At 38.7% G+C, this 15,446-nt stretch overlaps 1 protein-coding gene across 2 annotated transcripts in view; it reads right to left on the bottom strand.

The window, feature by feature from the left end:
* Positions 1-6,689: 6,689 nt before the first annotated feature.
* Positions 6,690-15,446, bottom strand: part of CD96 (CD96 molecule) — a 96,811-nt gene continuing 88,054 nt past the window's right edge. The window contains exons 11-14 of one of the 2 annotated variants that reach the window (XM_027516006.1): positions 13,105-13,170; positions 12,264-12,347; positions 8,997-9,120; positions 6,690-7,088 (exon numbers count right to left, since the gene is read on the bottom strand). In XM_027516006.1, coding sequence (XP_027371807.1) covers positions 6,980-7,088; positions 8,997-9,120; positions 12,264-12,347; positions 13,105-13,170 — 383 coding nt within the window. In that variant the 3' untranslated portion in view covers positions 6,690-6,979. The remainder of the gene's footprint in view (positions 7,089-8,996; positions 9,121-12,263; positions 12,348-13,104; positions 13,171-15,446) is intronic. The other variant, XM_027516088.1, reaches the window with a different exon arrangement.

Here is a 15,446-nt window from a genome sequence, read left to right as displayed (position 1 = left end):
CCAACATTTTTTTGGAATGTGTTATTTTCTGATGTAAGACATACCAGTCATACATTACATCTATTTTGCCCTTAAGCAAACATTTCTCTGAAAGTTCTGATTCCTTTCAGCATGAAATTATAGTGAACAAGATCTGAGTGTCAAATGTGCTACTAGAATACCTTTGCTTCTTGGTTCATTCAGAAGACAAATGTGGGAAAGACAGGCATGCATAACTACTTACAACACATGCACAATCAAAATTACCACCACCAATAGGGCCAGGTGGATATCATAATATTAATCTACAAATTGTATACATAAATAGTTATACAGACACATTCCCCCCTTATTTTTCCTTCTTTCTTACACAAAGGTAGCATATTATATACTCTTTGCTTTCTTCCCTTAATGATGTCTCCTGGAAATCACTTCGTATTAGTCAACAGACATTTTCTTTCTTGATTTTACAGCTGTACAGTTTCTATTTTTAAAAAAATTTACTATCGTTTATCCTTTCAATCTACTGTTTGGACATTCAGATAGTTTTTTAGTACTTGGCAATGACAAATAATGCTGTCAAGAATTATCTTGTGTATATATAGTTTGATATTGTTGGAAGTTGAGCTTCAGGATAAATTCTTAAAGAGAAACTGCCAAGTCTAAGATAAATTAATATGTAGTTTGGTTTGATACTGTCAGTTCCTGTCCACAGTGGTTGTTCCATTTTGCATTCCCTTCAGCAACACAGGAGAGTGCCTGTTTCCCCACCGCCTTGACAATAGAGCATGTTGTCAAACTTCTCAAATTCTTGACAAGTGAATGGGAAGGAATAACGTCTCAATGAAGTTTTAATTTGCATTTCTTTTAATATGAATGAATTTGAAATTTTTTTCAAGTGTTCAAGTGTTATTTACATATCTTTTTTTGTGAAATCATTGGTGTCATATGTTTGACCCATTTTTTCCCCACAGAATTTTTCGGCTTTATTATCCTCACTATTTGTAAGTTCTTTATCATTTTGCAAATTATTTATCATTCTTTATTTGTGATTTATGTTGTGGATATTTTCACCCAGTTTATCATTTGCCTTTTCACTCCTCTTTATTATCTGCAAATTGTTTTTCTTTAAGTAGTCAAATTTATCGATTTTCTTCTCTTTGCATCTGGAAATATATATATATATTCATACACAGACATAGTTACAGTAGTATGTATACAACAGTGATATAGGACATGTGTGTATATATATATACACTATAGTATATGGATATATATGTTTAACTATATAGTACTTTATACTATAACTATATATATTAGTATATATACAAGTATATATACTATAGTATATGTGTGTATATGTTTAACTATATAATAATATATACTATTACTGTATTATTACGATATTTAACTATATAGTAACATTATATAATACATTATACATTATATACATTGTAATAATAGTCTATATATGTATTATACAAATATAGATACCAGATCAGATCAGATTAGATCAGTTGCTCAGTCGTGTCCAACTCTTTGCGACCCCATGAATGGCAGCACGCCAGGCCTCCCTGTCCATCACCAACTCCCGGAGTTCACTCAGACTCACGGCCATCGAGTCAGTGATGCCATCCAGCCATCTCATCCTCTGTCGTCCCCTTCTCCTCCTGCCCCCAATCCCTCCCAGCATCACAGTCTTTTCCAATGAGTCAACTCTTCGCATGAGGTGGCCAAAGTACTGGAGTTTCAGCTTTAGCATCATTCCTTCCAAAGAAATCCCAGGGCTGATCTCCTTCAGAATGGACTGGTTGGCTCTCCTTGCAGTCCAAGGGACTCTCAAGAGTCTTCTCCAACACCACGGTTCAAAAGCATCAATTCTTCGGTGCTCAGCCTTCTTCACAGTCCAACTCTCACATCCATACATGACCACAGGAAAAACCATAGCCTTGACTAGACGAACCTTTGTTGGCAAAGTAATGTCTCTGCTTTTGAATATGCAATGAACCTATACAGACATATAATTATAACCCTAAGTCCAAACTTTAAGTTTCACTCTTGATGTACCTTCCATGGGTTTTGACTGATGTATTATAACAGGAATCCACCGGTTTCATATAGTTTCACATGCTTAAGAGATGTTAACTCTTTACACAGTTGACAGGTCCATTATCAAATTTCCTTTCACAACTCATATGACTGTTGTTTCGTCCACTTCACTCTGCCTTCCCAGTGCCTCTGAGTATTTTCTGGTGATAGGTGAATGGCTTTAACGCTATGATCAGTTTCGTTTGGTGGTATGACTTTTTTGGACAGTAAATGGGAGTTGTCTAACAGAACTCTGGGCAGACAGATTCTGGGTATTTATCAAGGGTAGCTAGATGAGGCCGGACCTGTGTTCTCTTTTTATGTCGTCACCTTGGGTTTGTTACTCTTCTTTATTTCCCTCAGTGTTGCTCCTTATGATCACAATCCCACAGAGACTTTGAGCTAATATGAGGGATCTGAGTGAGCAAACCAACAAAGAATGTAACCGAGGTTGTTGTTGTTGTTCAATCGCTCAGTTGTGTCTGACTCTTTGCAACCCCCATGGACTGCAGCATGCCAGGCTTCCATGGGGTCACAAGGAGTCAGACATGACTGAGCAACTGAACGACAACAACTTTGGTTACGTTCTTTGTTAGTTTGCGAATTCAGGTTCAGTTCAGTCGCTCAGTAGTGTCTGACTCTTTGCGACCCCATGAATCGCAGCACGCCAGGCCTCCCTGTCCATCACCAACTCCCGGAGTTCACCCAGACTCACATCCATTGAGTCAGTGATGCCATCCAGCCATCTCATCCTCTGTCGTCCCCTTCTCCTCCTGCCCCCAATCCCTCCCAGCATCACAGTCTTTTCCAATGAGTCAACTCTTCGCATGAGGTGGCCAAAGTCCTGGAATTTCAGCTTTAGCATCAGTCCTTCCAAAGAAATCCCAGGGCTGATCTCCTTCAGAATGGACTGGTTGGATCTCAGGAGAGTATAAAGATGCTGGTTGGGGAGAAAAATTTAGATTCTATTGTTCTCATTCCTTTGTTAATTTGCACCCAGCCAATGCCTAGAGCCATTAGAGAAGCACTAGACAGGGGTTAAGAGTAATTTCAAAAGTGTTCCCTGGTCCTGACCTAAAGTCATGTTCTTTTGCTGTCTAGTTGCATCTTCCTGGCTGTAGCATTTAGCCTTGTTAGCAATCAGAGAATCCAGGGGAAAAAAAGTTGAGAAATAAAGAGTTCTGTTCCCATCATATTACTGTGTGGTTTTGGCTGGAACCTCAGCTCATTTCTGCAAGTTAATGTCTTTTTCTCCCATAGTGGTAACTTCTACTCACCATTTCCGATGTCTCTGCTGGACATTCAAGCTTCATCTGGTGGGCACAGCCATGGTTGCTGTCTTCAAAAACTCAGGCTATGTCTACAAACTCTCAAAAAACAAAGTTTCTGTGTTTCTGCTGATTCAACCTTCAAGTTCAAGCCCAAATCATTCTCTGAAATCAGAGTCCCGAGAGGGCTGCCTTCAAGAACCTCTCCCCCTGCTCAGAGCCTCTGAAACAAGGTCCTTTCCTTGATCTCCAGCCTTAGTTACTTTAAACTTCTTTCCAGCTTCTGATCTTGATTATTTCTTTTCTCTTTTCATTTCCTAGTCATTTCTTTTTCTTTCTTTTTTTTTTTTTTTGCACACTTTCCTGGCCATCTTACCCCAGGGCCCAATTATTTCTACTTTCTTTTTTTTCTATCAACAATTTTCAGAATATACTACCTTGACATTAGAAAAAAATCAATATTTACTTAAGTGCACAGAAAATAGCTCTTGTCTATAGTAAAAGGAGATACCAAAGAAATTAAATATCATGATATAATGGAGACTGATCACATTCTGGACTGGAATTCAGAGAGCTGGCTCATCATTTTGGCTCTATCACTTTTAATTATGTGACCTTGGGAAGTCGATTTCACATACTCTGTAACTCTTTATTTATAGTATGACCTCTAATGCCCAACATGATCATATATTTTATGATTTTAAAGATCTACACTGCAAAGTTAACTTGGTCAAGCCAACCATATGTTCATTAGCTAAAAAAAAACTTATGCTGAATCAAGGAAAATGATTATTTTGTTTGAATTAAGTTTGACTTTATCTCTTACTCTAGTACCTGAGAAAGACCTAAAATATGTCTACTTCTGGACTTATGTGTATAGATTAACTTTTGCTATAATAATGATAAGTAACAATCAGACTCTTTAATAATGCACATTTGAGTTAGGTTGGAGATTGGTTTGTCTCAACTGGGCCTGGTTTGAGTGTTTCTTCTTGGAGCTAACAGCCTATCCTGAAAATGTTCTTTTTATGATTATGGCAGAGAACAAGAGAGTGAGTCCAACCACACAAGCAACTTTCAAGTCTTGGGTAAGTCAGGTCCATGATATTCCATTGTCCAAAGCAAGTCATATGGCCAAGCCCAAGGTCAAGATGTGCTCATGATGCAGGTGAGTAAAGAAATGAATATTTCTGAACAACAATGTTATCTAACACACCATCCTTTGGGAATGAGTGATTAAAAGGCTTATGTATGGCTTCTTCTTAGTGAAAATTAAGTCAATAATGAAGGCATTCAGAAATCTTAGGGATTACGGTGCAAAGTTGCTACTTCTCCAGTGAGACAGAACTAAATCCACTTGTAGAGAGAGGAGCTGCTGGTTTGAGACAGGCTCTCTGAACTTAAAATTTTTAAGGTGCAGGTGAAAGTGTCACTTTAGTCAAATGAGGGAGGTCAAGATCATAACACTGCCTGAACAGCGTCTAGAGTCCTGTTTTGCAGAAAATTCCTCTAAATCACAGAATGAGTATCCCTCCATGAATAAGCAACTGTTCACTCTATTCAAGTTGGAGATGAATTTACAAATGTTGACCAGAACTTATTTATAATAAAACCAGAATAGAATATTTCAAAGAGATGGCTAAGACAAAAGCAGCATAAGACACTTGTTATATGATAGACTGAAAATTACATGACTTATTGTACTGTACAATTGTCTATCCCTTTACCAAAATGATCTAAACATCCTCCAACTCTGCCAATTTTTACCCCAATACTTCTACTACTTGTATTCATGTCTCCTAATTGAATAGTAAAAATAAAACCATAATGACTTTTATACAAATCAATGGTGATTAAGTTGTATTAAAAATAACTACTCATGAAGCAATAGTCATATATGTATATATGAAGTTAGTCTTTCTTGAGAACTAATGAGAAATTGAGGGTAATTAAGGCAGGCAAACATTAGTTTATTTTTCCATTTATTGGACTGTATTAGTTATCTATTATTCTGTAATACATTATGTTGTAGTTTAGTTGATAAGTTGTATCTGACTCTTTTGCAACCCTATAGACTGTAGCCCACTAGGCTACTCTGTCCATGGGATTTCCCAGGCAAGAATACTGGAGTGAGTTGCCATTTCCTCCTGCAGGGGATCTTCCCAACCTAAGGATTGAACCTGGGTCTCCTGCTTGGCAGGCAGATTCTTTACTATTGAGCTACCTGGGAACCCAAACTTATTAAACAGTAAGTATTTATTATCTTACAGTGTCTGCAGGTCAGAAATTCAGATGGGGTTTAATTGGGTAGCTCTGACTCTCATGAAGTCCCCGCCAAAACATCAAGTGAGGTTGCAGTTACCTAAAGACTTGAGTGGGGGCTGGAGGATGGGCTTAACGACCTCACTCAATCAAGTCTGGCTGCCTGCTACTTGCCGCAGGAGGTCTACGTTCCTTGACAGGTGGACCTCTTGGTAGGGCTGCTTGAGTGTCCTCAGAGCATGGCAACTGGCTTCTTCCAGAGCAAGTGATCAAGGAGAGATCAAGGCAGAAGCTACGAAGTATTTTATGACCTAACCTTAGAAGGCATATTCTAGTCATTTCTGCAGTTATCTTCTTGGTTATACAAGGCCTGCGACTGGTACTCACTCACAAGATAGTGCAAGTCTATGACTGAGTGTGAATCGCTCCTTAAATTTTATACCCTGACTGTCTTAGCTACCAGATATCTGGTTGTTGGCTTGTTATCCTTATGCTCTTTCCTCTTCCTATAGGCAGGAGCCTGGGCTGAGCATGATGGGAGGAAGAGTGAAGGAAGATTGGAACTGGGGTGCTTATGCAAGGTATTCTGTTTTCCTCCAGTGAAAATAAACAACTGGATTTCCATACAAAGACTAATTATATTTTCCCATTATATGGAACTCTCATTGAAACTTTCACATTTTCATCGTATAATTTTCCTGGGGAATGCAATACACCCCAGGTGCTGAGTTGCTCAGTCATGTCTGACTCTTTGTGATCCCATGTGACCTGCCAGGCTCCTCTGTGTATTATCTGGATTTTCCAGGCAGAATCCTGGAGTCAGTTACCATTCTCTTCTCCAGGGTACTTTCTGACCCAAGGACTGAACCCATATCTCCTGTGTCTCCTGCATTGGCAGGTGGATTCTTTATCTCTGAGTTACCTGGGAAGCCCTCCCTCAGAGATGAACATAATTTTGGCTAATAGTTTAGAATGTTGGCAGATGCCCCAAAGAGCAGATCTGGTATGGACGTAAGTTTAAAACCCTTGTCATCACCTCAGGGAATTAAAAGTGAAAAATAAAACACTGCAAGCATTTTTTTTTCTTTTTCTTTTTTTTTTTTTTTAATGCGGCAGCCTAATTTACACTTCTTACATAAGCAAGAAAATCCTTGTAGACTGCACTGGTGGAATGCTTCACATCGCCTCTCAGTCTTGTTTAAATTTCTGGCATATGCAGATTAAAGAGGATCAGCTTTTGGGAAAACAGGTCATACACTTCTGATATCCATTTCAGCTGCAGAAGAGGCTTGGCTAGAGGGCGATTATATTGATAAAGCACGACATCTACTTTTTCGACAGGATTCTAGCAGAATTTTGTTGTGTGTCAAAGCCTCAGAGGACTAGAGTGTCTCCAGCTCATGACAAGGCAGATCACTTCCAATGGACTCCTGAATGCAGGTGTACTTGATGGGAGGTGGAGGTGGCTTGAAAGGTGGAGGTCTTTGCATGCTAGGAACAAAACATTGCTCATTCAAGGCTAAGAAGGTTAGGGGTGATGTATGTATGCATAATATATTTTAGAAGGGAAAAGAGAAAGTGAAAGAGGCATGCTTCCCTGGCTCTCTGTTTTTTTCCCCTGGCATAACCTGCTTGCTAGTCCTGTTAGTATCATTAATTAATATTTTTGTGATATTTTATAATTTGTAAACCATTTTTTATCATAGAGTTATATAATTTGCATTTAGGAATTGGGTATTATTGCCACCATTCCACAGATAAAACTGAGGCTCAGAGGTTTTAAGCAACTTGCTTAAGAGGAGCAGACCAGCAAGTCAAGCCTTTTAAACAGAGCTTACACTCTCCATGGCAACTGCCTCCTAATAGAGGAAGTGTTTCTCTTATGTAGGTTAAAGCATTCCTCCAGAGAAAAAATTTTCAGATTCTGGAACCAAAGATGGCAGTTTTTCTGAGTCCCTTTGCTAACCTTACCCCCAGCCCTCACCACACACTCATTGTGTGTGAACCAGGGGGAAGGTTGGGGGTGGGAAATGAACTTGCCTGAGTCCCTGAGTTGATGGATGGCACCCGCATCCTTTCTGTTTGTATCAGGGAACACTCTTAGAGTCATCTCTGTATAAAGAAAGTACTGGTCTATGTTTGCACAATTCATCTCTTTGTCTAAAGTACATAAGCATAAGGTGAGTGTGGGATTTAGCTGTACAAATGCTCCAGCTCTCTTGCTATCAGGAAATAGAGGCATATTTGTGGGCAGACTCAAAAACCTCTACCCCTTATCTATCAATCCACAGTACCTTAATTTTTCCTTAGCGGGAGAGAGAAGGAGAGAGACTGAGAAAAACAGAGGGGGGTTGTTTTTCATCTCTATATAACACAGACATTTGAATATAGAACAACAACAAAAAAATCAATTCAGATTTTCAGATTCCCGTTTTCTTATTTTAATATAAAAATCCCCAACACCTATTACCTGGTTTTCTGGTGCGTTAGTGGTGACAATATATATTAAAAAGTGGATAGCATTCTAAGAAATTTGCAATTCTGTTTTTTTCTGGGGAATTAGGAATTTCTTAAGGTCACATGGTGGCCAAAGTGTAGTACCTGGACAAAAGTCCAGAATTTCTGATTCGTGGTTTGGTGTTTTATTCACCACGAAACATCCCCTGCACGTGGCTAGAGTCTTCAAGGATACACTAAGTAGAAGGCAGGCCACACAGTCAATATTATCTGAGACAGCAGTACTAAGATATGTGGAGGATCAACTTTGTGTATTCTGAAGATCTCCTCTAAGCATGGCCTGAACCAGACCGATCCAAAACAGCCAAGTCAGAAAAGTGAGCCTTAACCTTCCACGCCATTTCAGACTTCTCAGTGGAGGGAGGAGAGTTCTGGAAACCATTTCAATAAAACAAAAAGACTGCTTTCTTTTCCCCATGGGGAGAAAGGATAAGGGCAGTAAAAGCCCATTTTGCTGAAAAGCAGCTGGAAATTTCTTAAAATTACCTTTCTTACTCAATTTCACACTTCAGTATCTAGGCTCACCTGGGCCCGGGCACTTCAGAGATGCATGAAAATGAAAAGAATAATGAAGATTAAAAAGAAAAATCAGTTTCAGTTTTGAGGTGATGGGAGCCTCCATTCTCATTTCGTGCCCACTGATGTTCCATCCAGTGAGTGCTTCAGCCTGAACAGGTAGAGGTGCACCAAGTCTGAAGTGCATCTCATTCCAACTGTGTGGTACTGCGGAAGCTGGGCAGCCTCTCTGAGCTTCTCTAAGCCTTATTTCCTCAGTTACATAGGAGAGAAACACTACTATCTAGGAATGATATTTAAAGTGTTGAGTGAATATTTTCTGCTGAAAAAAGTAACTGCTCCTGCATGTCTCCATACTATACTCACATTTCTTTTTGGTACTGACACCATTTTCTCACTCCAAGACCAAACAATACGAAACAGGAGAGGAGCAAAGCTGCCACAATCACCGGCCAGGACATTCCATCTTTGGGCTTACTGATCACAGTACCTGAAAAGGGCATAAAGAGAGATGAACTTTAATGCCAAAGTTTGGCAACTGGGAAGCAGGATGAATTGAATTAGTTTGCTTACCTGCAACATGCATTTCCAAGGGCCATGGGGTGTTCATTGATCACAATCGTGCTCTGGGATCATTTTTATGACTTGTTCTCATATCGTTTTTGCACTTATACACTTGCATTTCTTTTCTTTTTTTTTACATGAATGCCTTTCTTGTTAGAATGTTCCAGACCTAATCTTTTCTTTTCTTTCACTTTCTCAAGGCCCTGGACAATTCCTGGCACAGGGTGGCCAATGAAATGTGATTTATAAGAGGAAAGGAGTTTGGGGGAGAGTGGACACCTGTGTGGTATGGCTGAATGTATGGCTGAATCCCTTTTCAGTCCACCTGAAACTATCACATTGTTAATTGGCTATACTCTGATATAAAATAAAAAATTTAAAAAAGAATGAACACATAAAACTGCTAATCTGTAAATTTGTTTTCCAAATTCACTCCAGTAAAGTAAAAGTTTTATGTGTGAAATACTGGTCTATCTTTAAATTCTTTTTCTTTAAGGAGTCATTAAAATGCTTTACGAAATATTAATGTGTTAGGAGGAGGAATAAAAAGTAAAAGGCATTATAACACTCTAAAGGTCTGAAAGTACGAAGCTGAGAAGGCCAGAGGCAATATAAATACAATATTCTGGACTGTCTTACTTTTTCTGTAACATGAAGGAAAAATTAAGTAAATAAACTCTCTTAGGAAATAAGATTGTCTGGTTCTGCCTGGCAGAAAATGAAAGGGAATGTTTATAATTGTATAGTTACTTAATTTTTTCCTTTTAAAAAGTGTTTTATGCTCATGTTAAAAATTCAAACAGTACAGAAATATAAACTACAGTGAAAAGGAAGTATCCTTAATTCTTCAAATGCCAGCTACCCACACTAGAGGTTATAACTTTTAATAGTCAATTATGTGAACTATTTAATAGTTAATTCCTATCAGAAATTTTTAATGCAAATATAAGCAAATATAGGTACCGTGAATATATATCCTTTCATATTACAAATGGGGGCATACTGTACATACTGCTCTGTTCTTGGTTTCTTTCTCAAACAAAAATCTTGGAATGTTTTTCACAGAAGTGCATAGAAGTTTACCTCATTTGATTAAATGACTGGATGGTTCCCCAGTGTGTGGATCTACTGTAGGTTATTTAATTGGCCTTAATGTTGGATGGTTAAATTGTTTCCAGGCTTTTCTTATTTCTAATAACACTACAGTGAAATTCCTTATACATTATAGATAGATCTTTAGCTCTTCAGATTACAGAAATCATTTGGGCAAAAGCACATTTTTGCTTTTTTTAATTATTAATAAAAGAATATTTTCATTATTTTAAATAGATTATAAACCACGTGTAGACTTTTTAAATTCATTTGATTGCTTCAGATTTATTACACTGCTTTTCATTAAGTGAAGTCTCAAAAAAATAAAACACACACAAGCCAAAAAATCTGGATTTAAAATATTTGTTACCACATCTTTTTTATATTTTACATAGTTTGGGCGGCAGCCATACGATTCTGTCATAACACTGATCACCAGCGCTGAAGATTTTTCCTCTTACAACACATATCCAGGGATTGGAGGTCTTCCTGGTGCTCGTGTTACTTTAGTTTTGTCAGGCAGATGCTGACGGTACCCTGGAAGCTCACACAGTCCTATACTAAGTAACCCTGTGGCTCGCTGATGCACAGAGGCTAGAGTTCACAGTAGTTCAAAGTACTAGAATATCACGATCACAAAAGAAACAATTACACAGGAAATCAATTTAGGACTACACACAATTCTGTTTCAGTGAAATCAAGACTTACTTATTCTACACTGGCAATATGGTAGACTATAACATTTTACCTCCAAAGTTTCTGAGAAATGAAAGAACAACAGGTTTTAGATAGATCTTCTATCAATGCTTACTAATTTTCTCCCAGCCAAATATAGAAAATGAGGCCATTGCCTTCAGCAATGTCCTGGTGGAAAAGCAGAGCTCCAATTTGCCCCAATTCTTCAAGTATGTAGTTCTTTTCCTTTTTAAATAATTTTATTTATTTATTTTGGCTGCGCTGGGTCTTGGTTGCTGCACAGGCTTTTTTCTCTAGTTGCAAAGAGCGTGGGCTCCTCTTCGTTGCGGTGTGCAGGCTTCTCACTGTAGTGGCTCCTCTTGCTGCAGAGCACAGACTCTAGGGCTTGCAGGCTGCAGTACTTGCAGCACGTGGGTGATTCCACTATGGGGAATCAGTAGTTGTGACTCCCCAGCTCTAGAGCACAGGCTCAGCTAATTGTGGTTCACAGGCTGTGTTGCTCTGTGGCGTGTGGGATATTGACTAGGAATGGAACCTGTGTCTCCTGCATTGTCAGGTGGATTCTTCCACTGAGCCACCAGGGAAGTCGTAGGTAGTTCTTTAGGGCACCAATAGTTAAAGATGTTGGTAGGATGTCAGTTTGTAGCTCCACTGCCATGCTGTGTGCAGGATGGATGATGCACCAGTGACTGAGGGCTATATGAACTTCAATATGAAATAAACTGAATCCCCAGGTAGAGTTCACCAGTTAAGTGAATATAAAGAGTTGATTATGCCTTGAATTTACAATCAAGATCTGCATTGGGAGGGTCATAACTTTATTGCAAACCTTGACCTCTTATGATAAAAAACAAGGATTATATTTAGCATTGACAAACTTTTATTCGTTGAATTATAGGAATACTCTTTGTTCCAACCATCTGACTATACTTTCATAAAGCTGAAATATCTTTCAATACTTTTCACCTGGCTAATTCCTACTCATTCCAGATTTTATTTTAAATATATCCCCAGAGAATCCTTTCTAGTTCCCCAATTACAATCAGATCTTTCTGTTAGACTCTGACAACATCTTGCACTATATCATAGGATTTGTCACAAATAAATTTAATTGCATGATTATTTATTTACTGTGTATCCTCTATAATAGATTATACTCTTCAGGAAGCCAGTGTTTTTAATATTCAACAGCTGTCACAGTGCCTGACAAATGATAGGCATGCAATAAATATTTGTAGAGCAAATAAAACATAAAATTTTTAAAAATGGCAAATGACTCACCAGTGATGTGATTATTTTTAGTAGATACATTGGCAGTTGTGGGAACTTCTGAAGATGCTCTGGTTGTGCTAGTGAAGATGTCACCTAGGGATACAGAGGGAATATCTGAAGTAATCCTAAGGACCATTTCCATCTGGTCAAAAGTTGTAAAATGATGATTGGACTTCACTTGCTATTAGAAAGAGCTCATCTGAATGGCTCAAATGCTCCTAAAATACTAATATTATATGTAAAGTTTATTAAGGGCCAATTTATGCAAGGTTAGTATCCTAGGATCTAATAGTTACCAAAGGAGTGAAGCTTCCTATGGATTTAAAGGAAAAAGAGAGAAACAATACAGCACATACAGTAAAATAATATCTGCTAAAGAATCTCCAGGAGAAAATGATTATGGGATAAGGTCTGAAGCTGGGGTCATGGAGAGAAGAGGTTTATCTCTAGTGCCCCAGGTTATTAGAGGTCTCCCCATTCTAATGTGTTTGATAAGGTTATTAAAAATTCCTGTGCAACATTTGGGTAGACAAATCCGTGTCAACAAATCATTCCATTTTACAATGGAAAATTAAAGCTTAAAATGCATTTTAATGGATTTATTTGGTCCCAAAATGCATCTTGAAATAAAATAGAGGCAAATCTATGACTTTATCTCTGACTAACTTTTCTGAGTGACTGAGAAGAATTTTGCCTTCATTCACTGTCATTTTCATCTTCACTGTCATTTCCATCAAGACGCACTTTTAAATACCTGAGATTGGCTTTGTATCAGTTCTTTTCCAACTCTTCCCAAATAAAGCCGACTAATACCTTCCCTGACCCTCAAGACCCTCCTCTAAGTGCTCACCAGGAAGTGTTGAACCTGCACCCGAGGAGGGCGAACTGTTTGTTTCACTGGGCATCCATGGAGCTGCTAAAGGAAGAAGATATTAGAAAATTTATTGTCTCTTCTTGACCTTCAATTGAGTCTAATTATTATGAAAAAGGGATATTAATGAACATTTCAAGTAATATCATCAAAGTACTCTGCAGCACACCTCAGAATGTCCCAAAATAAAGTGAGAGCTGAAGATGTGTCTAATAAGGAAGGTTTTGTTTTTTGTTTTAAAATTGTAATATAGTTGCTCTACAGTGTTGTATTATTTTCTGCTGTACAACGAAGTGAATCAGCTATATGTGAATCAGCTATATAGTGAATCAGCTATATATTTCCTCCCTCTTTGATCTCCCTCCCACTCCATTCCTCATCCCAACTATCCAGGTCACCACAGAGCACCAAGCTGAGCTCTCTGCTCTGCATAGCAGGTTCCCCAAGGTTAGGCTGATTTTGTATGTAGCTATCTGAATTACACATGGCAGTGAACATACACTAATCTCAATATCCCAGTTCACCCCACCCCCCATCCCCATGTCCACACATCCATTCCCTATGTCTGGTATCTATCCCTGACTTGCAAATAGGTTCATCTGAACCACAGGGAAGTTTTATGATTATAGCCATTTAAAGCAGGAAAAAGAAAGGGAGGGAAAACACTAGGAGCAGTTTCTCCAGCCACAGAAAGTGTGCTATGTCTGTCCCATAGATAAACTAAAAGAATGAGAGAGAAGGAAAGCCTACGTGTGTTATGGCAGCCTCAGTCAAGAGAAGATGCCAACAGGACTTTGAAGACCTTGGTGAAACTTGCAAGAGTGAACAAAATAATTTGTACTTGTGGGTAAGATGACATTCTTGTTTGAGTATGAAAACTGAACCATATCTATAGTGAATTATGAGACCCCTGGGTTACAGCAGAGAAGGCAATGGCACCCCACTCCGGTACTCTTGCCTGGAAAATCCCATGGACGGAGGAGCCTGGAAGGCCGCAGTCCATGGGGTCGCTGAGGGTCGGACATGACTGAGCAACTTCACTTTCACTTTTCACTTTCCTGCATTGGAGAAGGAAATGGCAACCCACTCCAGTGTTCTTGCCTGGAGAATCCCAGGGATGGGGAGCCTGGTGGGCTGCCATCTATGGGGTTGCACAGAGTCAGACATGATTGAAGTGACTTAGCAGCAGCAGTGGGTTACAGGCCTTGCTGGCTGCTGGGTGAATCCTTTTGATCCATTCAGAGGCAAACCTTCCCCTTTAAATGGATGGTAGCAATTCCAGAAGCACATATGGCTTCTGAAATAGACCTATCAATTCATTTTATTTAGTTCTCCATCTTTGGCAGAAGAGTTCCACTTCTTGGCAGTCTCTACATGTCTGTATTTGATAACATGCCTATAATGTAATGTAAAGTAAAATAGCTACAGTAGTATATGGTTATAATCGGTAAAAAGATATTATACTCACTTATTTAAAACATTGGCATATGTGATTTTCTCAGTTGAATGCTTTCTTACATATCAAGACCAAAACAAGTAGACAAAGCCAAAACAAAATAAAACAAACATTAAAACCCCCGTTGGCCTGACCCTTTCTTGATTTCTCACTAGTTGCCAATGGCAGTTGCTGGTGCAGACAAAGGCATGTTACCAGGCCTTTCAGTAGAGCTGTAAGTCAGTGCTTTCTGGGGACTGCTCCCAGGACAGTCTGTCATAGCTACTCCACTTGGGATTTTCCCCAAGGTTAGGCTGATTTTGTATATAGCTATTTTGAATTTGTTGAGGTCAGGGAGAGGTTCTTGTCTTCAATATAGTTCTATGACCCTGTGCATGTGATCTTGATTACTTTTTGTTCTAGACAAAATGCTAAGATCTATAGATGACAACAGACTGGGTACTTTTTAACACTGAGTTTTAATGTTTAAGCCATTAAGCTAGGAGTTTATTGACAATGAGCAAAAATCAACTAAAAAGAAACGGGAACCAAGCCTGGGTTTAGGTAAAATTATGAAGAAGGCAGTTTGTTCTGAATAACCTTAGCATTTTTTGTTGTTGTTGTTGTTTAATATGGAATCTCCTTTACTTCCTACTTTTAGGGCTTGATGCCTCTATTTCTTCCTTTCTTTAACTTTTTAATGCACGGTATGTGGGCTCTTAGTTCCCTGATAAGGAAATGAACCCACACCCCTGCATTGGAAGTGCAGAGTCTTAACCACTGGACCACCAAGGAAGTCCCAATGCCTCTACTTCTTTTCTCTTCAAAATCTGCTATCAAGAAAGGATATGATAAATTCAATTATGCTAAGATACAAATGGTTTAA

The sequence above is a fragment of the Bos indicus x Bos taurus genome, chromosome 1, assembly GCF_003369695.1.
Source record: "Bos indicus x Bos taurus breed Angus x Brahman F1 hybrid chromosome 1, Bos_hybrid_MaternalHap_v2.0, whole genome shotgun sequence".
In the NCBI taxonomy this organism is placed as follows: Eukaryota; Metazoa; Chordata; class Mammalia; order Artiodactyla; family Bovidae; genus Bos; species Bos indicus x Bos taurus.
Note: the sequence above shows the minus strand (reverse complement) of the source record. Positions and strands in the feature narration are given on the sequence as shown.